At 45.9% G+C, this 24,155-nt stretch overlaps 1 protein-coding gene across 2 annotated transcripts in view; it reads left to right on the top strand.

Moving 5' to 3' along the window:
• sugct (succinyl-CoA:glutarate-CoA transferase) overlaps window positions 1-24,155 on the top strand; it is a 63,203-nt gene that overhangs the window by 12,770 nt on the left and 26,278 nt on the right. For both annotated transcript variants that reach the window (XM_030348732.1, XM_030348731.1), the window contains exons 9-12: window positions 225-320; window positions 5,566-5,637; window positions 5,862-5,959; window positions 6,503-6,605. In XM_030348732.1, the coding sequence (XP_030204592.1) occupies window positions 225-320; window positions 5,566-5,637; window positions 5,862-5,959; window positions 6,503-6,605 (369 nt within the window). The remainder of the gene's footprint in view (window positions 1-224; window positions 321-5,565; window positions 5,638-5,861; window positions 5,960-6,502; window positions 6,606-24,155) is intronic.

Here is a 24,155-nt window from a genome sequence, read left to right as displayed (position 1 = left end):
ATGTGACAGCCTCTGTCGCTACCTCAATATCTAATTCCTCCCGTCGCTTAACGCAATTTATATTGATGCTTCATAAAATATATATATTTTTTATTATTGTAAACTCTCTCTCTCTCTCTCTCTCTCTCTCTCTCTCTCTCTCTCTCTCTCTCTCTCTCTCTCTCTCTCTCTCTCTCTCTCTCTCTCTCTCTCTCTCTCTCTCTCTCTCTCCCCCCTCCCCCCAGGTGGCCTGTCTCAGCCATATAGCCTCCAACTATCTGAATGCAGGGAAGGAGGCGCAGCGCTGGGGGACAGCGCATGAGAGCATCGTACCCTACCAGGTGACACGCTAACATGCTAACACGCTAGCATGCTACCATGCCAACATCAATATGCACCAGGCGGCTAATAGAAAGGTATGGACTATGTGCTAACACGTGATGAGCTAAGCATGCTAAAATATCCATACATCAACGCAACAATTTTAAAAGCAAAGACCTGGAATCGTCATTGTATTTCATAATTTTTGAAGCTCAATTCCCAGTTACAGATTGACTAATATCGACTCTGATCAACGTTGATATTCATTTTAACTTTTTTTTTGTAATTGCTAGTTCAATTGTTAATTTGTAATCATGATAGAATACCGTTGTATTCAAGCTAATTTATTCTCTTTTCAATACTTGGTCCCCAATCTTTGTCCCATTGTGTTTCTGCAACAACCGTGTTATAGCCTGTAACAAGCCTGGTTGGTGGCAGAAAAACATCTAGCTCACACACACAGACACTGGATGAGAAACATGCCCAAACCACAAAGAACAGTGCAACTTTATCACTTCTCTCATTCACTTCGCCTTCATTACCACCCTTTTGTGTATACACATGCACGTTGGTGTCTGCCTGTGTCTCAGCATGGGTTCAGTTGCAGCTAATCCGTACCGTGTTTGATCATTTTTCAGATTCGTATGTCATGGAAATGTATCATAATGCATGTGACATATTTCATGGTACCAAAGCATGGCCCTTAATTTATGAGGTGCTATGTTAACTATAAAAGTGGATCGTTAAAAATCTGCAAATCTCTGATAGGATCACAAACAGGCCACTTAGTCCCACATGGCGACACCGGCGGGGATTATGGTCTCGTAAAAACTCTGCTGTTTAGAACGTTTGGTCCCGAAGGGAGAAGAGGAAGAATGGGAGAGGAAGACTGGGGACATGCGATGGAGGAGAAGAAGAAGTGCTCAAATAAAGAATAGATAGGGGAACTGTGGGGTGGAAACGAAGGTTACCAAAGATGCAAGGACAGTCTTTTTTTTCTTCCATCATTTTGTGTTTACTATACTGGAAAATGCTTCCGCTGTCAAAATATACTCAAGAATAGGCTCATAGATTGTTTCTGACCACATTTGAGCATGATTTTTTGATTTACATTCTTGAACAAACAACTTTTGAAAATGTGAGAGTCTGCAGTATAAGGAAAGCAGAGAGAGAGAGAGAGAGAGAGAGAGAGAGAGAGAGAGAGGGAGAGAGAGAGAGAGAGAGAGAGAGAAACTATAAACACCCTATGGGTTTCAACAATGTGTGACCTCTACACCTTGTAGATCCCAGTCACGTCCGATGCCTGAACCTCCACCGATTCCCCTGATGTGGCTCATCGCATCGCTCCGTGGGAACCGCTCTGTTTACCACATACTGCCGTGTTACAGGAAAACCTCCGGATCGTTCTATACGGATATTATTGCCACTTGGATGTTGTAGTCCCTCCCCCACCCTTCCTCTAAATCTTACACTGATATCGGGAAATATCATCTGCACTTGGGTGGGTTGCTCGGGTGGGTGGTGCTCACGCTGTTTACGTAAACACGCAAGTATTTAATCCTTGCAGTATTTGTACCTCTGACATTCCCAGTGATCAACACTGGGAGACGGGGGCCGTGACTCTGGCAGAGCTGGTGCTCTCTGCTGCTTACCGCAGGCATACATTATAAAGTGTTTCTCGACTATGATGGGTTGAACGTCTTCCTCTATTCATTAGTCTACATACAGAGAAGACCTTGTGCAAGGTTTGGAGGTTAATTCATTGTGTGACTCGATTGCCAAAGTGAGGTTAGTTATGATATGCAAAGAGTTCTAGCCCGCCAAAAGTTGGGAGAAGCCAAATGCACGTAAACGTTGAGTCTTTTTCTCCTAATTGGGTGTATTGAGGTCTGCCTCGGTCGGCTCAGCTGCCTTCTGGTCCCTGTTGCTGTTCTTCCTTATTGCTCATTTGCTGTGGCGTAGACGGAGCCGCCGGCACTCATCCGTAGCAGAAGAGAAACGAGCAAGGTCGCTTTAGATGCCTGGCAGTGTATAAGTGGGGCGGATGGATGGATGTAGAGACGGTCATGAGGGAAGACGCCACACAAGACTTTTGATGTTTTGGTGTATGTCAAAGTATCATTTATCGTTGGCAAGAAATAAATATTTACCCGCATTCATCCATGTAGATAAAATGCTATTCCTAAATGGTAAGGGTCATCTTCCCATGATGCACGGTTGGTCTGTAGGATCTCAATGTCATGTTTAACAACCCTCTAGAGTCCCATCGCCTGTCTTAGATTACGACCATGCTGCCCTGGTATATCAAAAATGAACATGCTATTTAGCAGTTTTACGTTGTTGTATATGTGGACCCGCACATCACAACATGAAAACAGAAAAGACCCACACACAACAAACACACTACACCAGTCCCGCCAAACGTGAATACCCACACTAATCACGAGGAGGTCTTAGTAATCGAACCGAGGAATGCAAGACATGATACACAGCGAGCACAGGCACCCGAGATGAGAGGAAGTCGAGGATTTCAGTCAGTTTCTCCCGACCAGAACAACGAGCGAATAGTTCTGCATTCAGCTGTCCTATCCAACCCTGTCAGTATTCCACCGGCAAAACCTTCACCTTGTAATCCTTGTGTGAACTTTTATTGAGTCGGGCGGTCATGGCAGAGATGATTTATATCTATTATTTTTTTCTAATGCCAGTGTTTGTGGTCACAGCTTTTTTAAAGAATCCACCATACACATCCTACTAAATCTGAGTTCACATCAAATAGCATGTGGCCTGTTATGTTTCAGCCCATATTTTATCCATTTCAGACCTTATGTCTCTGTTTCCAACATCATAAATGTGCCATTTCAAACAGGGAAAAAATGGCCTCGTCGTGCTGAATCTCTCAGCACATGACTTGGCTAAGGAAATACTCAGTTGGAGGTTTGACATTTAACACTTTTAAAACGCCATACATCATTTCTACTTCTAGAAATCAATTACACTTAATAAGTAGTTTTCCGCTTCAGTTTTACACAATGAAACACTTCCACGCCTCCCAGCTCTGGAATAAGAGCGCCTTCCTTCTACTGTCGCCCGCGATCTGCCAAGTACGCCCGCACCTCTCTTTGTGGACCCAAACACATGCACCGTCATTCATCTGGGCTGTAAGTTCTAATAAGCACTGCTTGACGTTAATACATTGATACACTTTCCTCTTGCTCGGAGCCATCTAATACAACCACACAGTCTTTTATTGGTGGCCACCAGCAGCTGCTCCGAACAGCCATGGTGAGCTGCAGGGGCGGTCAAGGCCCTTGATATGAGAGAGAGAGAGAGAGAGAGAGAGAGATTGAGAGAGAGAGAGAGAGAGAGAGAGAGAGAGAGAGAGAGAGAGAGAGAGAGAGAGAGAGAGAGAGAGAGAGAGAGAGAGAGAGAGAGAGAGAGAGAGAGAGAGAGAGAGAGCGAGAGCGAGCCGTTGCTCCCCTATCTCGTGATACGTTTACCTTCTGGTCATTTTTAAACCACTGGGTGGCAGTAGCTCAAGAGGTAGTTGACTGGTAAACTGATAGCCTGGATAACGCCAGACCTCATCTCAATCTACATTTAGATGAGGTCTGGGAACCACACATTCATTTTCTCGTATTTGAGGCGTGGTTTAGGATTGCCCGGAGCCGTTTATTGGGCGCTACGAATGTTTATCATATGAGTCTGTACATAGCTCATGGCCAATCAAAGCCTGTTGGTAGCAGGGCAAAGACATCCTTCTTGGTAATGAAAGAGTTTAAAGCCGGAAGTTGCTATTTTTTCAAAATAAACCGTAAACTACAAGCTTCGGTGTGATGCAATGACATCGTCATCATCTTGCCGTCCCTCCCCGTTCTGTGGTTGGTTCAGAGGCCTATCTCAGACGAAAATCGGATCCTTCCAGGCCATTTCACGCCTAGCAGCTTGAAATGAAATTGCGCGCAAGGCAGCATGGGTATACCCAGGCTAGTAAACTGAAGGTTGCTAGCTCGATCCCCGGCTCCTCCTAGCTGAGTGTCGAGGTGTCCCTGAGCAAGACGCCTCACCCTATGTTCTCCTGACGAGCTGGCTGTCGCCCTGTGTGGTTGACTCTGCTGTCGGTGTGTGAATGAATGGTTGCAAGTCTTTTTGTGAGTAAGTATATTTGGATAAAAGCGTTCTAAATGCAAAATCCCCTAAATGTTATTGAGAGAGTGTGGGAGTGAGCAATCCCCTTTCTTGTGGTACGTTTACCTTCTGGTCGTTTTCAAACCAACCATCATCCCCGGGCTGCCCGGGACAATCTGGCCTCAGGTCTGTTGTTAGGGAAGGTATTCTGGCCTCAGGTCTGTTGTTAGGAAAGGTATTCTGGCCTCAGGTCTGTTGTTAGGGAAGGTATTCTGGCCTCAGGTCTGTTTTTAGGGAAGGTATTCTGGCCTCAGGTCTGTTGTTAGGTATTCTGGCCGACAGGGATGCAGGAGGGGCAGCTTGTCCACCACGGCTCGGCAACACGCTGAACTCCTTCTCCCTACCTTCTGTTTTTGTGCAGACTTTCAAAGTGTTGGCTCAACAAAGCCTGCACTTCCTGTTTGTCCTGGCTGGCTCTTTGATGGCGGGAGTGAATAACCCCCCCTCTCTTTTCGCTCCGGTGCTAAGAACCCCTTTCACCTCCCAATCCCGGTCCCGCTATCCTCATAGGGGTCGCAGTCACAACGTTATTCTAACCTTTGACTCCTTTTAAAATGTTCCCCGGTTTGGCTCAGATGTCCATAAGCCGAACTCGAGCGTTTTCTCAGTCCTGCTTGTCCCGTCACCCGGGACAACGAGAGAGAGAGAGAGGGATAGAGGGAGAGGGAAGGTTGTGGTTACGGCCTTGATGTGGTCCAGATCTGAGTGCGGCCGCGCTGCGCGCCCTCGGCACATTCTGGGCGGCTTTCAGCGGAACCTTGGCTGGTACTCCCCCTGCGGACGACACCGTCGGCTGCTCGCGGGAGGCACGGATGAAAGGCGGGCGTCAGTCGCGGGGTTAGCGCGGGTTTGGAGTGCTGTGTAACCTAGCGCCTGAAGGCTCGCTAGCTGGCAGCTAGCTGCCTCATCACCACACACATCAAATGGGTCTGTGGCGGGGGCTTGCAGGGACAAGAAACGGGGACAGGTAACACGTGTGTGAGCGTGCTTAAAATAAATAGGATGTAAAGGGAGGGAAGGTGTGCGTTTTCTTTCTTTCCTTTCTGACGGTCTTGATTCCCTTCCTCTGTTCTGCAGGGTTTCAAGACCAAAAACGGATACATCGTCGTAGCCGCCGGAAACGACAAGCAGTTTGTCAAAGTGTGTCACGTACGTCTCTCACACACAAACGCAAGCACACACACACACACACATCACACGCACACGCACAGACACACAGGTACATATTCCTATAAATGCAGAGTGAACTAGAATGAACTATGATGAGCTTCAGCACATTGTGGTCCATCTGGATCAGTATCATGCAGCCCAGACAAACCTTTGTGGGGAAATTTATGAAAATAAGTGTGTGTGTGTGTTTGTGTATAATACAGGTACTCCGCCTGACAGAACTAACAGAGGACTCAAACTACCAAACCAACAAACTCAGAGTGAAACACAGAAAACCTCTGTTACACATTCTATCCCAGAGGTAATACACACACATGCTCAACACAATTTATTCTCTCACATACACAAACACAGACACACACACCCAAGACAATTATTTCTCTTGATGCACGCATATGCGCACACATGAACACACACACAAATGCAAAATCATTGAGTCACACACACAAGCACACACATCTTAACTTGATCACACACAGTCAGGCGGCAAAACACATAGTTACAGATACACTAAACATCGTCCCCTCCAGATGCTCCAACCACCAATTAGATGGGAGGTTGCGCAACAACTTGCCTGTTGTTTCCCATTCATCCAGAGCCGCCTAGCGCTCTGAGACCCCTAGTGACCGCCCTGGGTACGTGCCCCAGGCTTCCAGACGTCAAGACATCCGTATACACTCAGGCGATAGAACAGGCCAAGTAACCTGCAACTAAATAATCTGCTAAAATTGATTGATTATAATTGATGAAACAACATTTTAGATCAGAGAAAAATGCAAAAGATCATTATCACATTGTTTGTCTTTCTGTCTCTGTTTGGCTCTCTCCCAAACATCCATCGTAGGTTCCTTGAGATGGATACAGCTGATTGGCTGAGGGAGTTTGAGGGGTCAGGTGTTCCCGTTGGACCAATCAACAGCATACAGGAAGTGTTTTCAAGCCCTCAGGTCAGTGAATTACACCCCTCTTCGCTTGGGGATTACTCTGCTCGTTTCTGGTTTATACGTAGGAAAGAATTACACCAGGCTTGAAACTAGACAGCTGCTCCCACGGCAGAAATCCCCGCCATGCCACAGACATTCATGTGCTCACGGTGTGTGCATAGTATACCTAGTGCTGTTGTTTACATATGCAGGTTTCTTTTGTTTCTTTTGGTCCTCCTTTTGGTCTTTCTATAAATATTTCTACATCATTTATATGTATTTGATGTAACACTAATACCTCACACACACGCACAGACTGTACACCCTCACTCCCTCACCTTAATAAAGGTAGGTACACTTAATCATAACACCTAAAACCAGGAGGATGAAAAGATAAACATTAATTAAAAACGTTGAATTAGCGTAAGCTAGCACCGCTGTGTAAACATGTCATCCATGAATGCAGGGTGAGTAGCAGACCATGCTAACGTGTTTAGGGGCGTCCTGTTTGTAATGGAGCATGCTGGCCAGTTAGCCAGTTTTCTTATGTAGCTAATGTAAACACCTCCGTCATCTGGGAATGTGTGACATGTGTATAGCACCAGGCAGGCCCACATTGAGTCGACCTACTTACAGTGTGTGGGTGTTGTGTATGTTTCCCATATGATGAATTTACCGAGCATATCGTCGCATGCGTGTGCACGTGTGTGCACGGTTGGGTTATGAAAACAAAGAAGCATTGTGTGTGCGTGTGCATGTGTGTGTGAGGGGTCTTCACGAGTTCGACTCACCCGATCCCTAATAGTCCTGGGAAATGAATTCCCAGGATCAGCTTGTACCCGATCATTAGTTTCATAGATTGATACATGCAACCCGTTTGTGTCTGAAACATCCAACAGCCCCCCTGGAGTAAGTCCTGCTGTGACTCATCTCCATGGTGCTGCTCCATAGGGTTTCCCTTTATTTCACACTCTTACTCTGGGGCGACAGTAGCTCAGGATGGAGAGTGGGTTGGTTGGTAACCGGAAGGTTTCTAGTTTGATCCCCGGCTCATCCTAGCTGAGTGTCAAGGTGTCCCTGAGCAAGGCACCTCACCCTAACTGCTCCTGATGAGCTGGCTGTCGCCCTGCGTGGCTGACTCTGCCGTCGGTCTGTGAATGTGTGAATGAATGGTTGTGAATCGCTCTGGATTAAAGCGTCTGCGAAATCCCTTAAATGTGAACGTTAAATGTCCTGCTCTTGCCGTCTGATCCTAAGGGTCAGCCTGCTCATCATGCACGTTGCTCAGCACTTCCATGGGTTTCTTTGCTGACCTCACTCATCACGGGGATTCTCGTATCCACTCTGAAAAATACCCATAATGATCAACCGGATATCGCGGTACAGAATGAGACCCGACCCTGAGCCCATTGAACCTGATCAGATGTGGACCCTGACTGGTAGGGGTCCCGGGTTGGGACTTGGATGCTAGGGTCCGAGTAGACTCACGCAGGCTTCTAGTGTGTATCTGTCTCCATTTAGGCAAGGCAAGGCAACTTTATTTATGTAGCACTTTTCATACACAAAGCAGACTCAAAGTGCTTCACATATAAACATTGTCATCCAATAAAATAATAGATAAGTAAAAGAAAACATATGCAAAGAAATGGGTAAAATAGATTAAAATAGAAAATAAAGGCAAAGTTAAAAAAAGCTTTTTAGAAAGTGCAATTTAAGATTTAGCAGAAAGCTAAAGCAAACATAAAAGCCTTCAGTCTTGTTTTAAAGGTGCTCAGAGTTGGGGCAAGTCTTAAATCCTCTGTGAGTTTATTCCAGCTATTTGTTTCATAGTAACTAATAATTTACCTATTACCTATATTTATTTACCTATTTCCATCAATATTTTTCCAGCTTCATTCCCCTCCTTCCATGGTCTCGCTCTCTTTCCTTGCTGTATTTGATGGAATAAAAACAAAACCTTAAAGATTTGGTTGATAGTCACGTTCCACAATCTTTAAACCAGCCCCCCCCCCCCTTCAGCAGTTCTGTTAATGACGGCCTATTTGTTTTAATCAGGACCTACTTGTGGTATGTCAATATTCTCTCTCTCTCTCTCTCTCTCTCTCTCTCTCTCTCTCTCTCTCTCTCTCTCTCTCTCTCTCTCTCTCTCTCTCTCTCTCTCTCTCTCTCTCTTCCCCCCCCCCCCCCCCCCCCCCCCCCCCCCCCCCCCCCCCCTCCTCTCGGGATGTGCGGTTACCACATCAAGTATTGGTTTTCCCTATCAAACCTTCACCATTGTGTGGTTGTCTACAGTAGACCTACAAATGGATGTTTGACAGCGGACGGACACCATACACCATGGGCTGGGCCAATGTTCCAGTACGTGGATGTAGGATGGATCCATGTGTGATTGGTGGATGGATGGATAGAGGAGCAGGTGAGATGGATGGTTGGCTGGCGAATCTGGAGCGATGGATGATTAATCACCGGATGGATGGTCTAATCGATGTATTGTGGAGGAGAATGAGAGATCCCGGACCATCCAGCATGGCCCACAATGAGTTCTGGAGGGCTGGTTGTCCAGAAGGCTGGCCACCACATTAGTCTGGCTCCCAAAGTCTTCCATTGATGTGGCCAGCAAGAGTAGAATGTTAAATATGTGGGTGTGTATGCGTGCGTGTTTGTGTGTTTGTTTAATGTTTGTGTGTCTGTGTGTGTGAGAGAATGTGCCTTGAGGACTACAGCTTTCTGCACCACCTGCCATGGTTGTGCTGTAACGATGAGTCAGTATGTTTGTGTGCATTTGACCTTGTATGTGTTCGGACTGTCTGTGTCTGTTTATCGGCTTGTGCGTGTGTGGGTGTGGGTGTGGCACGTGCCTTTGTCTGTTTGGTAGCATCTCTGCCCTTATATGTTTGATTTTAAGATTTTTTCTGGCCTATTCTGTGACAGAAAATATAAAGACAAAAATATAAATGTTTAATTCTACAGAATAATTGGCACCTTCTTGAAAATAAATGAGCAATAATGTCCAATGTTGTGTCAATTTATTATAAAGATCACTATTTAGCCCTTAATGGTCTTTCTTTTCTGACAGAAACAGGCAGAGGTGAGCTATCATGCACACTGATGTCTACAGGTTAGGCTGCAGACATGAGGCATAGAACCCAGATCTGCCGAGCTGGGAGATTCACAACATAGCCAATACCCTATTGACTGGCGGTAGAAAAGAGAGGTGAGGTGGCTGGAGTTTGGGGGTATGCATGGCAGCAAGTTCAAGTATGACTGACATGGAGAACGACGGACTGACTCCACTTATGTACGTTGTCAACTTTTCACCCTTTTCACTAATGAGTAACAAACACAGTGACCCAGCTGTCAATTACACACGGATTTGAACAAACATATTCATTTTTTTCTGTTCTGTTCTTATAGTGGGGTCACATTTAGATGGTTCTCCACATTCAGAAGGGTCATATGTCAATAGCTTGGACTCTGTCAGATCAAGAACAAGAAATAATCCATGTCATTAAGGGATTATGTTAGAACTCCTTCGGGGTTATAGTTATTCCATAAATGCCAAATACCAGAAGTTTACCATGCATTAATAATAGACCATAGACCAATGGCCGATGCTGTAGTGTAATTCATCCATCTGATCTGAATCAAAAGGACCAATAACACTAACGCACATAACATAATTATTATGACCTTGAATGGAAGAGCAGGACATCTGTAACATTTTAGGCATGAACATAATAACAGTTTTTAAATAAATAAAAAACGATATCAGCAGTTGTCCTCGGGTCTATAACTTGGGCCACTTGGTATTTTTATAGTGCCTAATGATGTCAGATTCGGTTTAGCTTGTGTAAGGTCATGTGTGGGGACGGCAGAGATTAACGAAGCCACACTCTATGATTCATGTCAGTGACTCTGATGTTAGCCAATGACAATCATTGACTTGGGTTCCTCCTTTAGTGGTTGCTGCTAACAGTTCTGTAAACACCTCAGGCCTACCGGCTAATATTTGATCTAGAGGTCTATTTCTAGACCTCTAGACTTGAACCAAACTTGATTTTATTTGAACCAAAATAACTTTTGTGGATCTTGCACAAGGTGGGCTTTCCGCCTGAAGTCAAATACCTTATTACCCTGAGATTATCCTGACCCAAACGTGACTTTCCAAAGGAGACGATAAATGATCCAGTTGTACTCTGTGTTGAATTAATGGTCCATAACTCTTCATAAAATCTCATTAAGCCTGATTCAAAGAGTATCTTCAGCATTTAATTTAACTAATGACTGATTTCTTATTGCACTCCCTTATGCAATTTATGTAGTCCGCAATCAATGCCATGAATCAGTTCAGCATTTGAAGCTCTGTTCAGACCGGATCTTGGCAGCCATAATGTAAATGTATGGTAATCCAAGTCAAATTAAATCTTCTGCTCATTCTCAATTCTAGAAGCACTCGATTTAAAACGCGACGTGTGTATAAATACAAAGTTAACAGTATTTATCCTTACAGATGATTTGTGTTTGGATGAAAACACAAATCCTGCTTTTCTCAGGCAGGGGGAACGAGCGGGAATTCCACTTACGTGGGTTCCTACTGGCCATCGTCGGTTGGTCCTTCTTCCTTCTCCTGCCGGTGATCTAGGAGTGAATGTGTGAATGTGTTTTCTGGCTCTTGAAGACAGGCCACTTGAGGTTGTGGGCTCTGTGCTCGAGGGCATGAGGTGGGCGACGAAGGAGAAGAAGAACAAGGAGCAAAATGGCTGAGGCCAGAGCATTTGAACACATAAGCAGTAGTTGTTTTGTAACCGTTTCAAGGGCCTGCATCTGGTTTCAACATGTAACCAAATTGGCTCTCTTGTAAATTCACCCCTGTACTTTATGTTGGCAGACGCTGAGGGGCGAAAAAGACAGAAAATATTATCTTTCAAACAGATGAACCCGTGGCTCGTTACCCTCCCCTCTTTAGATCCTCCTTATGAGGCAATAAACATCTACAGCCTTTTTCAAATAAAATCACCACCGCACTCCATATCGCCTTACATAAACAACGGATAACGGGCAGGGGTGAGCCGGCACGACGCGGCCTACAGTCCAGCAGACCTCCGCCGTGTGATTCCAGCTCTGTGTTCTGAGCCCCCAGGTTGAAATGGAGACTGTGGGTCTTCAATGAGTACCATGCCACATGTGAGAAAGATGAAATAGATTCAAACATGCTTACTTCCTCTTCCTAAGAGTTCAAAACCCTGTCTCTGCAACACCAATTCCACACGGCTTCTGCCTCGCTCTCGCCTTCCTCTTCCTCCTCTTTGACCTTTGGTTCCCCCCTCACCCCCACCGACGTCTGCATCTCGTTGCCCTACTACGGGGCCGACCTTTGACCTCGTCTACCAGTCCTACCCCATGACGTTTGGCTGATTTTGATCATAATCCACAACCCTCCTCATCACACCTTCATTGCATACGAGTGTGAATACGAGATGTCATGGATGTATGGGTGCAAAGGTCCACAGATGAAAAACTAAGAGTAACCAGTCTAATTATTTGTTGGTGTCTTCAGCACGTGGTTCCATAGCGGACATTTACCAGGTAGCATTAACCGCCATAGTCTCTCTCTCGCTCTCGCTCTCGCTCTCGCTCTCTCTCTTGCTCTTTCTCTCTTGCTCTATCATTGCCCCCCATCCATTAAGGTCAACTGCCCTCTCAGGCTCTTCGGTGTCCAAGTGGCCCTGACAGCCCTCCTCTGTCAGTGCCACTTGGCTCTGGCATGCTGCTGCTGCTGGTGGGTGTAGTAGGTGGAGGAAGGGTGGCCGGTGGGGTGGGTTTGAGGTTTTCCATGGTTTTGGGTTTAGCTGCTCCTAATCAGGACGGTAGTTACAGCAGCCCTCTAAAAAACTGGGGCCTGGAAGTCATTATCTAGAGCCCCCTCTGCCCCCCCCCCCTAACCCCCCCTCACCCCCCCCCCACCTACACACACACAGCCCCTTACCCACACTGCTCTCTTTCAGTGTCCGTCGCTCTCCCTCTCTTGCTCTCCCTCGCTCCATGTCTTTGCTGTCGACACTCCTTCTGTTTGTTTGTGCTCAGCTTTGTGTTAAGACTCATGGTCTCTCTTAAACGTTGGCTCAAATTATTTTTTTCTCAACTTAAGGTTTATTTTCTCCCAATAGCATGTGTCTTTTATTTGTTGTAATTTTCATTTGTTTGTTTGTGTAAATTGTGTATATTGTATGTCAATCTTCGCAACTTTGTGTTCATCAAAAGGGAACTCACTCTGGCGTGAAACACTCAACAGACACATTCACATTCAGACACGTTTTCCAACACACACACAGACATACACACGCGCTGAAGCCTGCAGTTGTGTGTGCTTATTGTTATGTATTGGTATTTGTGCGTCTTTGAGTCCAGTGATCACGACAGCGCAGACGAGGCTCACTTGATTTAGAAGCATTAACCTGAACCTCCTCTGAAACACATGGAGCACAATATAAATCAGACCCTTCTCCCCCCACACACACACACAAAGACTCTCACACAGGAACACACGCACAGACAAGCAGGTACAACGCTCACACACACTCATATACAGAAACAGACACACACATTGCTCCCACACACTTTTCTTTCCAGCCAGCTGTATTACCATGGCACGCTGTGGACCTAGGAATGCGTGTGAATTCGGGGTGTATTCTCGTCTTCTGAGAGAGAGAGAGAGAGAGGGAGAGGGAGAGAGAGAGAGAGAGCGCGCGCTTCACTGGGCCACCCTGACCTGGGGTCGGCGTCCCCTGTCCTAAGACACGGAGCGAGGCCACTGCCAGGACCTCTCACACCAGGAGGGATGAGATCTGAAAAGACGAAAGCTATGTCGGCAGGGGGGGGTTATCGTGATTTGTCTGCCGTCACAGCGCGCCCCCCCTCCCCACTCTTGGCGGAACACTGAGAGGGTTTAGAACCGAGGCACAAGGTCACCGTGACGACCAAAAGCCCCCAGCCCTAGCCAGTCTGGAGCATTTTAGGAAACCATCCGTCTGCGGCGACGAGTGACGGGAGGAGGTGGAGGAGGAGAGGAGGAGAGTTTGTAGAGAGATTGAACGAGTGCAGAGGGAATGGCGCTGGGAGCGCTCGCCAGAGCTTCCACCATCCAATCAGAGGGAGACGGAACACGAGCCAATCGGTGTGCTGGATGTCACCCGTGGCGAATGGTATTTCTTGAGTGACTGATTATCTGAGGAATACGGAAGAGGATAGGGTTTGTTCTGGGTTTAAAGTCTGAATTCTGATTTTAACCTCACAGGCTAATGTCGGAAAGTTCCTCAGACGCTACCTGTAGGGAGCCAGGTTCGGGGAGAGTCACTTTGCGACGGACAGGATGGGAACCATACGCTGACCAAAGAAGCTTTAGCGTGTTCTCGTGGTCCCGTAGACGAAGAGGATTCAAAATACTGTTAATCACATGTGGCCCTAACCCTCCTTCGTAGTGGAAGGCATGAATTCATCGTGCTTTAATTATTACTATGTAGATGACTGTTTCTTCGTCATTAGTATTTCACTGTATATAATGGCCAAGTTATGCTGCCCATTTTATTATATCGTTCACTTTGGAAAAATCGAATCCACCATTTAGGGAAAGTAATCCCTTCTGATTAGAGATGACACCAAACCATTCTGTAAAGGTCAATGTATGAGCCAATCAAAGGCCAACAACTTTGGAGTTACTATTGGCAGATTTTCTGTCGAAGAATGTAATCTGAATATACACATTCCATTTTCTGCCTCATAATTCCCTGTAAATACCAGTGTAATGGAGACCGATGTCTTTGTTCTTCACTAATCATCCATTGTGACGCTCGAAATAAACATAGTTTATGTTTTTGCTTCACCACAAATTCACCTCGTGTTATCACTGGCAAACGTAACCGTCATCATGCGTCTCTATGAGTGGGGGAAAATATGTTTGTACAACAGGCGGTTTCCTCTCTCTCTCTCTCTCTCTCTCTCTCTCTCTCTCTCTCTCTCTCTCTCTCCCTCTCTCCCTCTCTCTCTCTCTGCCTCTGTCTCTGTGTCTGTCTCTGTCTGTCTGGATAACATGAAGGAGTGTATCCTCCCGTCTGAGCTCCTGAATCTCCTCATGTCTCCAGTGGCAAATACCTCTTACTATCTGTGGAACTGAAAGACATATTTACTGCATGTTTAAATCCATCTGCCAAACAAGATCACACCCTGTTTTCGTGTGTGTGTGTGTGTGTGTGTGTGTGTGTGTGTGTGTGTGTGTGTGTGTGTGTGTGTGTGTGTGTGTGTGTGTTTGAATGACCTAGTGTGTGTGCACACTAGGTCAAATGTGCAAATGTGTGTTTGTATGACCTTGTGCGTGTGTTCAGTATGTGACCTCATTGTCTTGCATTCCAGATCAATCAGGAAGACTAAGGGGACAAGTGGGAGAGTGAGGGATATAGATTAGGAACAAGGAAGAGAGGGATGGACAGACGGATGGATGTGGGGGGGGGAAAGAGGAAGAGCAGGTTGAGTTAGAAACCGAGGAATACAAAGAGAGTCCGTTTTTTAGCAGGAGACGAATGGATGGTCGTCCTCTGAGGAGGTCGGAGTAGCTCTGCAGTCCATGACTCTTCCCCTTCATATAACACAGCCTTCAGTCTGTCAGCGGCCCGGGAAAGAGCTAGTGTCTGTCTACGCCGGACCGGGCGGTTGAGTTTCTTTTTCACGTGACGTGGTGAGAAAGAAACTCAAGGGCCTTGAGAGTGTGATAAGTCTCTACCTTGTCATGCGCTCGCTCCGGCCCTGCGTGTGTGTTGTTACAGCTGGCTCCACCCCCACGCTGTTCCCCTCTTGTTTAATTGGACGTAGGTTAAAGGAAGATGGACGCCGTGATGTTACCTCTGAAAAGAGGCTCCGCTTCAGGAAGGGGGCGATCCTGATCGCATCCTGTTAATGGAGTGAATGAAGTCTGGAGTGAAGTGGCCCCTGAGCAAGACACCTCACCCTGACTGCTCCCGACGAGCTGTCTGCTGTCACCCTGCGTGGTTGACTCCGCCGTCGCTGGGTGAATTGGTGATTGAATTGGTTGTAAGTCGCTTTGGAATAACGCATCAGCAAAATCCCCTAAAATGTAAAGTCATGATAAGCATGCGACTGATGCCTTGCATCATTCCCTCTCCTGTCTTTGTGCTGTACCTTGGCAGTGGGGGTGAAATATCAAGCACTCATTTGGAGCTGTGTACGAATGGCCCTGCAGTCCCTTCTCTGTTGGCGCATTGGAAAGAATTGTCAATATACACATGTATAACGTGTACTATGTGCGCACACAAGCCTCTCTGTGTGTGTGCGCTAGTCTATCCGCTTGTGTCTTTGTGTTTGCCGTGTGTGTAAGAACCATAACTCTGGGAGCTGTCTTCATATTAAATATCTGCTATATTAATTAGGTGTGTGCTGTTCACCGACAGAAACTCTCAGTGCTGTCATCCCTTATCGAGGCGAGCGGGGGGGGGGGGGGGGGGGGGGGGTTGGGGGAGGGCAGAGAGACCCTGAGAGTGGACGCCCTGCCACAAGAGTGAAATATTAGTTTACAGAGCCGCAGATTCCTCAGGTGGTCGGTCCAAACCGCTACTCCTCAACGACAGCTGGTCTCTTAGCACTTAGTTTTTCCTGCTGGGCTAACAAGAGCTTCGGATCGGTTTGCTCCAGCTTCATTAATCATCCCAACCGTGACAGGCTGTTTGGGTTGAGGAACCGGTCCGGACCGTGTATAGAACCAGGAGGGTCCAGCAGGCGGGACCTCTCACAGAGCGCCTTGACGCATCGGCGTTCCCAAGGAAACAGATGTCAATATCTCCTTTCTTCTCGTTTTTTTCCACTTCTCTCCTCTTCCCTCTTTCTAACTTTCCTATTTCCTAACCCCCAACCAATCAGACCCCTAGTCCCTCTTTTTGATGTCTCTTTAATATAAACCTTTTGGAATTGCGTATTGTCATCGGGTTCTTACATATATTGTCCTGCTGTTGCCGTTGACTAGCAATGATATTCCTGTTTACTTCCTCTTCCAACACCAAGAAGCACACCCCTGCCCCTGTGTTATTGTAGGACCTGTTGCTGGGCAACGTTCTCCCTCTAAGTCCTAACGACTTTGGGAATTGATAGGGTCCACAGTAATTGAAGCGCGGCTGCTCGTTAGCGGAGCGAGGTCACCGGTACACAGCTGCACCAGAGGAAGGAGGGAGGGGGGGCTGGACGGACAGAGCGACGGACTGATGGATGGATGATGGAGGAGTCAATGGACGGATAGACGGTGGATGGATGAATCAATGGATGGATGGAAAGACGGACGGATGGATGGATGGATGTAATAAATTCAGTCATTTCTGTTGTATTTGTACAGATCAGAGTGTATTCGACATGACTCATTATGAATTGCTGTCCTCGTCCAATGCCCTATGGCCTGCGCAGCATAGGGCAGGATGTGGGGCTTTCTCTGTCCGGGGTTCGCGTTTGACCATAGATGGCCGTGGGATGTGTAATTATTTTTCAGAACAGCCATTCATCATTTAAATTGATTCCCTTCTGAGCATTATAGAGAGCTGCCTGGAGGCGATTATTCCGATTGTGTTTCTCTTCAAACAGTCACAGCAGATTCCTGTAGACAGAGGCGCCAAACAGCGGCCCTCCTCTGGCCCCTCCAAGTCACCCAGAGTGTGAGAATAGAGTTTGACATTTTGCAGCTATGCAAATAAAAAATAGAAAGACAGGGGAAATAGGTAAAATCAGGGGTATGATAATTCGGCAGTAATAACATGACATTCCTCCGAAATCTTGCAGCATGAGAACTTTACGCGTGATAGCGGGACTTGCTTGCTAAGTGCTCATCAAAACTGCTAATAACTCCTAACCGTCGTCACAATCCCATCTTCCCGACCAAAACTCAAACTCGCAAACTAGCATGTTCGATCACTCAAGTTGAACAATAAAAACACACATTTGGCCATACATGAAATAACCAGAACTTTTGCTATGCGAGGTATGCTACTGGAATTTTAGGTTTGTATATTTTAATTTGATGTGCCTACCGTGGCGCTAGTAGCTCATGTTTTCTCTCGTTTTAGGATCAGCATTGGGCTTTTATATCGTGACGTCACATCACAATAACCGCCTCCACTTTAGAGACAGGGGAGCACTGAAATGTTAGTTATGATGTCGTTAGTAATTATGTTTGGTTAGTTGTTCGTTTCTTAGTCATCATGGGGAGACATAGTTGTGTTTGGAACTGCCACCATGTTTTTAAGTTTTCATTGGCCCAGGTTACGTTATTTTTACATTTATCTTGGATTTGACAGTATTGTAACCAGAGTAAATCCTGTCAATATGGCGGAGTTTGGGGCACCCCGGTGGTTCACCGGGTAGAGCGCGTACCATTAAGGCTCCGTCCATACCGCAGTGACCCGAGTTCGATCCCTGTCCGTGGTCCTTCGCTGCATGCCCTCCCCTCTCTTTCCCATAATTTCCTGTCTATCTCACTCTATAGTAAAGCATAAAAAAGCAAAAATAAATCTTAAAAAATTATATATATATATATATATATATAGCGGAGTATCGCCAATGAAAAACCTGAGGATGCATTGTGATGCACAAGCCTTATTTTATTGCCCAGAAAGGCATGGTCTTCCCGAACCATCACAGGGACTTTGAGAGGAAGGCAGGGCAGCAACGAGCTCCTGTTCGGTAGCAAGCTTCTTTCTACATCGTTTTCCTTTTTTGTTGGCAAAATCATGGTTGAGAAAGCAGCACTCGACGAACATCTGGAAAACCACGGAGGGGAAGGGGTTTAATGACAACCAGGTATTAATAAAAGTACAGCAGCCCCAGTAGAACACGTATGAACGTGTGTTGATCCATAGTCTCATTACACACAAGCATGTACGCACGCACGCACATGACAAACCAAGTTAGTGCTTTGGATAGTGTGGTTGGTTTGAAAACAAGTTAGATTGTAATCTTGTGGTGTTTTATTTTATACTATGTAGTCGGAACTCCCTCATGTCCCTCTTGATCTGCTGCCCTCACACATAAAGGCACTCTAGGTCTTCTAAATGCTTTGTGTGTAACTTAACAGAACAGGTTTCATTAACGTTTCATAACAGGACCAAGGAATAGAATGCTACCGGAATTCATGGCAACAGTGAAAGCTGAGAATTGGACTTGATGTTTGGATGCTCCGCTTTTGTTTTTTTATCGTCATCTGATGAATGCCAATTTCCTCTTTCAAGTTTCATGCAAATATTGTCATGTTATCAATGTCCACTTGTTCAGTTGCATGTCAGAGGAACAATATAATAATCATGGTGCGAAGGCGATAGAGTTACATGGAGACATATTAATAAGATGAGGGTTTTTTTTTACTTGAAAGGTGAGGATTACCAAATTAGGAAGGAAGTCTGCAAAAAGGTGTTTGAGTCGTTTGTGACGGCCACCGAGATGCTGAGTTACCGAGAGGGCAAAGGAGCGAAGGGGAGATCAAAACAGATAGAGTGAGGGCTGGTGTTTATATTCATTCAAAGGCACACAAATAAGTGAATCCTTCACAGGATTGTAAAAACCTAAAGGTATTAACCCAGATTATCACGTTATCTGAGTAGGAATTCATGTGATGGCAAGGCACTTCGGAAAAGCAACACAGCTCTGAATCAGAACCCTGCCAAATTGCCATTCCAGAACTCCAGATTCCAGCGGGGAAGCACGTCCTGTCTCATATTAGTTCCCGAGCAGACGACCGGCATGATATCGGACACGCTAGTCTCTCTCAGAAGAGCCTTGTCACCATTTAATGTTATTGATCTCACCAACTGTGACGGTACTGCTGACACTAAGCACTAAATAGCCAACAAAAACCCTGTGGGCTTATTATTCACAAGACTAATAATCGTCTGGATGGAGAATAATATTCATAATAATAATATAAACGTGGGCCTTGCTCCGAATGAAATGCATCTTAAATATATTATATATTATAATGAAAATAGAAATAGGATTAATGTTAATAGTGAGATAGAGACATCGGTTGCTGGATGGGCGCTGAACTTGTGAACTTGTACTTACACAACAGTCTGTCCAGCCGGCCACTGGTGGACTTATAAAAATGCTTCCTGTCTATGAAAAAACACTGGGATGATGACCTCATAGCCCCGCTGCCAAGACCAGCTCCATCAACAAGGCCCTGATCTCCCTCTGACCCGCCTCACCCCGCTCTCTGTCTGTCCGTATCCCTCTGTCTGTCCATCATTCCTCCACCAAAAATGTTCGATTGGGGCTTTAGAATGGATTTTCCAAAAGTGTATATGCTGGTGCCAATGCGTGCGTTTGTATGGACGTATGTGTTTGTGTATCTGTTTGGGGAACAGTAAGAAGCAGATGTTTGTCTTGGGGCCAAATGTCTCCCAGGTGCCTCTCTCTCCTTCTGTCTCTTTATCTTTCTTTCTTTATTTCTCCCCCCCCCCCCCCCTCCCCCCCCTCCTTTATTTTCCTTACAGGTTGAAAATGAAGATCTAAGGGTCAGTTAGGGACAAACACACACACAGAAAATGAAAAGGCACAAGCCAGTCCATTATTATATTTTATAACGGCTTGTTAACATCACTGGTAATATTCTGAATTGCTCATAAAGTACAGTCTTAACGTTTATTGTAATGAAATGTGTGCCCATATTTGCCCAAAAAAACATTTCTTGACATTTATTACATCTGAGAGGATTTTTCGCTGGATAATGGAAGCATCCTCTTTTTTCATAGTCGAATTTAGCATCTTTTTTTTGTATTTTTACAATATTTTCACAATGGTCAAACCAACTTCGATTTTTAATAGACTATGAAACAATTTGTATACTCAACCGTATCAAATTGTTACAGAGTTTTAGCGTAGTCCAATAGTCCAATAGGAAGCAATCCAATAAAAGAGGTATTAAGTGTTGGGTTACTTTAAACGTCTCGGACAATGTTTTTTAATTGCGTGTCAAACATTTATTTGAGCATAACAAACAGCTGCTAAACCGCAGGAGAGAAACTTGGAGCCATAATGCAGAAAAACACATCTCAGCTTGATAACAAAACTCGTAAATCCTCTTTTTTATCATTTGAGGTCAGGTCTTTGGAGTAATATCAAAGTCGTTAATTATTTGGGGAACGATATAAATACTTCAGAACGAACAAGGAATTCACCTTCCCTTTTTCTGACATTTCCGTTATCTGACCAAAAATACTGTGAGTTTACTACCTTGTAAGTCATTTATCTATACTGTTTGTGGGCCCTTTATGAAAATGTGTAAACAGCGTGTGCATCTGAGAGGAGAGGGAGCGGTTGTTAAAGTGTGTGTATCTGCCCTGTGATGAGTCACAGTCTGAAAAACATCAGCAGCTCCTAATGAAGCAGGAATCCATTTCCTCTTCTCCCTGCTGCCCTCCCTTCCTCCTCTCCTCTGTCCGGACGCCCATCTCTCCCTCGCCTATCCCTCTCTCACTTCAGCCCTCACAGACGAGATCCAGCTGACTCTTTTCCTCTCTCTCTCTCTCTTTCCCCCACTCTTCTTTTCTCTCTCCCTCCCACCCTCTGTCTCTCTCTCTGTCAGCCTCTCTCTCGGTCTCTCTCTCGGTCTCTCTCTCTCTCTCTCTCTCTCTCTCTCTCTCTCTCTCTCTCTCTCTCTCTCTCTCTCTCTCTCTCTCTCTCTCTCTCTCTCTCTCTCTCTCTCTCTCTCTCTCTCTCTCTCTCTCTCTCTCTTTCCCCCACTTTTCTTTTCTCTCTCCCTCCCACCCTCTGTCTCTCTCTCTGTCAGCCACTCTCTCGGTCTCTCTCTTTCTCTCTCTCTCTCTCTCTCTCTCTCTCTCTCTCTCTCTCTCTCTCTCTCTCTCTCTGTCAGCCTCTCTCTCTCTCTCTCTCTCTCTCTCTCTCTCTCTCTCTCTCTCTCTCTCTCTCTCTCTCTCTCTGTCAGCCTCTCTCTCTCTCTCTCTCTCTCTCTCTCTCTCTCTCTCTCTCTCTCTCTCTCTCTCTCTCCCTCCCACCCTCTGTCTCTCTCTCTGTCAGCCTCTCTCTCGGTCTCTCTCTCTCTCTCTCTCTTTCTCTCTCTCTCTCTCTCTCTCTCTCTCTCTCTCTCTCTCTCTCTCTCTCTCTCTCTCTCTCTATCTCTCCCCCACTCTTCTTTTCTCTGTCTCTCCTACCCTCTCCCTCTGTCAGTCTCTCTCTCAGTCTCTCTCTCTCTCTCTCTCTCTCTCTCTCTCTCTCTCTCTCTCTCTCTCTCTCTCTCTCTCTCCCTCCCTCCCTCCCTCCTTCTCCCTTTCTCCCCATCTCTCTCTCTTCTATTCTGTCATACCCCAGTATATCCTGTTTTATTCTGTTATAGTATTGTATGTGTATGTATTGTTATATTGTGTAATATCCTGAGTTGTCCTATGACTCTGATATCTCCATTCTATGCTGATTGCCTCTGATACGGATTACAGTCGCACCTGGCTAAGCCCTCTCCAGTGACCGCTTGTGTGATCATTGCCTGTAATTTTCCGCTTTCTACCCCCACATCCGATAGGGCTTCCAAAAGGTAGGCTGGCTCCCTGTTAAACCTCCAGGGTCCACACTCAGCCTACTATTGGAGGATAGCCCATGTACCATATAGGCAACTGATCCACTGTGGAATGGGCTGAGCTGGGCAGGTCTCTGTAACGATGGAAGTGGAACACATCCAGGAATGGGGTCAAGAATAGATAGGGCTCGCCATTGTACTTTCACTCTCTGTCCGACGCTTTCCAGACGGTGTGTGTGTGTAGTGTGTTGAATCAAGCCACTTCCTGTGTACATATGTTCGACCAGGTACCAGTGTGACTATAGGTTGCCTATAGTCAACCTTTGGGTCAACCCTGTGTTTAAAAGACTTTCAATTTAATAATGGCTTCCGGAAACAACGGCTATGAAACACAGGCATGGGTGGAACAGGAATATAAGTATGGTCATAAGAAGGAGAGTCTTCTTATGCAACGCCAAGACATTTGGAAGCCATTTTTGAGTCTTTCGGTAATTGGTTCAAACGCGACTTTCAAAAGCAGCGGCGCTAAACATTTAGTATGTGATACTCAAGTTTAATTGATTTCTCTGGTGGTTCCAAACCTTAACAGAAACCTCTCGCATCGCCAGAGTGGCGTCTGGAACGCCTCAACTTATCTGCCCTCCCCCTACTCCCAGTCTCCCCCTCAATCTCCCCCTATCCTCCCCCCTCCACTCTGGGCTCCTCTCTCTCCCCTCCACCTTGGTCTCTCCACTCCACCCTGGTCTCTGCTCTCTCCTCTGGTCTCTGCTTGCCCCTCTGCTCTCTCCCCTCCACCCTGGTCTCTCCCCTCACCCCTGGTCTCTGCTCTTCTCTCTAGTCTCTGCTCTGCTCTCTCCATTCTGGTCTCTGCTCTCCACTCTGGTCTCTGCTCTGCTCTCTCCATTCTGGTCTCTGCTCTCTCCTCTCCACTCTGGTCTCTGCTCTCCCCTCTGGTCTCTCCTCTCCTCTCCATTCTGGTCTCTGCTCTGCTCTCTCCCCTCTGGTCTCTGCTCTGCTCTCTCCATTCTGGTCTCAGCTCTCTCCTCTCCACTCTGGTCTCTGCTCTGCTCTCTCCCCTCTGGTCTCTGCTCTGCTCTCTCCATTCTGGTCTCTGCTCTCTCCTCTCCACTCTGGTCTCCTTTGCTCTCCTCCGCTGTCTTCCCTCGACTGTTCTCCCTTCCACTCTGGTCTCCTATCCTCTGCTCTGCTAAGCTTCCTCCTCTCCTATTCTTTCTAATCTCTCCTCTTCCTATTCCATTGGTGTCATGACACAGTTTGCCTATAGAGGGCGCCAGTGTTCCACCCCTTCTACATAAAGAAAGGGTGAGAAAACAGAAGAATGAATGATCAAAGAGTTATTTTTTGTTTCCTCATCAGCAGTTTCTGAATACATATTCATGACAACATTATCACAAGTATAATGTTGATGAAAGTCTCTCAAGAAGTTGGTTCGCTCAAGTGCCCCTTTAAGATAATCACTGTGCAATGAGACCCATAGCCTTGGAACTCCTCTAGGACTTTGTAGTACTCTTTGAACGAGGAGTCATTTTGTATCCTATACTTCACTGATTGAACTGATTGAAGTGCATATATGATGTAGAGGAAACACTTCATACTTGACGCGTGAAACTTGGAGAGATGATTGGTTGACTTTAAAACAAAGGTGTCAATCTTTTGGTATCTTGCGATTAGATTTTGATACATAGGGTCACGATTTGAACCAAAATATATTCTCAATTCAAAACTATTCCCGAAGCATAGGGGCACTAATCTATTGCTGTCCGCTGTGTGCTGGGAAGGTGGTGTGGCTGATTATGGCATGCAAGCAGAGTAAAGTGTCTGATGTAAGATTAAATAATTGTTATATTTGAAAAATTATATAAGTTGATTGCAATGCATAAAAACACAAAATGCAAACCTAAGTAAAAAAGGTAAAATTCCCCCAAAGATTTTACTGCAGGGAAGTTCTGAATTAGACAACTATCACGATTCTTCCATGAATACAT

This window comes from Gadus morhua, chromosome 23 (assembly GCF_902167405.1).
Source record: "Gadus morhua chromosome 23, gadMor3.0, whole genome shotgun sequence".
In the NCBI taxonomy this organism is placed as follows: Eukaryota; Metazoa; Chordata; class Actinopteri; order Gadiformes; family Gadidae; genus Gadus; species Gadus morhua.
The sequence above is the reverse complement of the archived record's forward strand: the minus strand, read 5'-3'. Positions and strand labels throughout refer to the sequence as shown.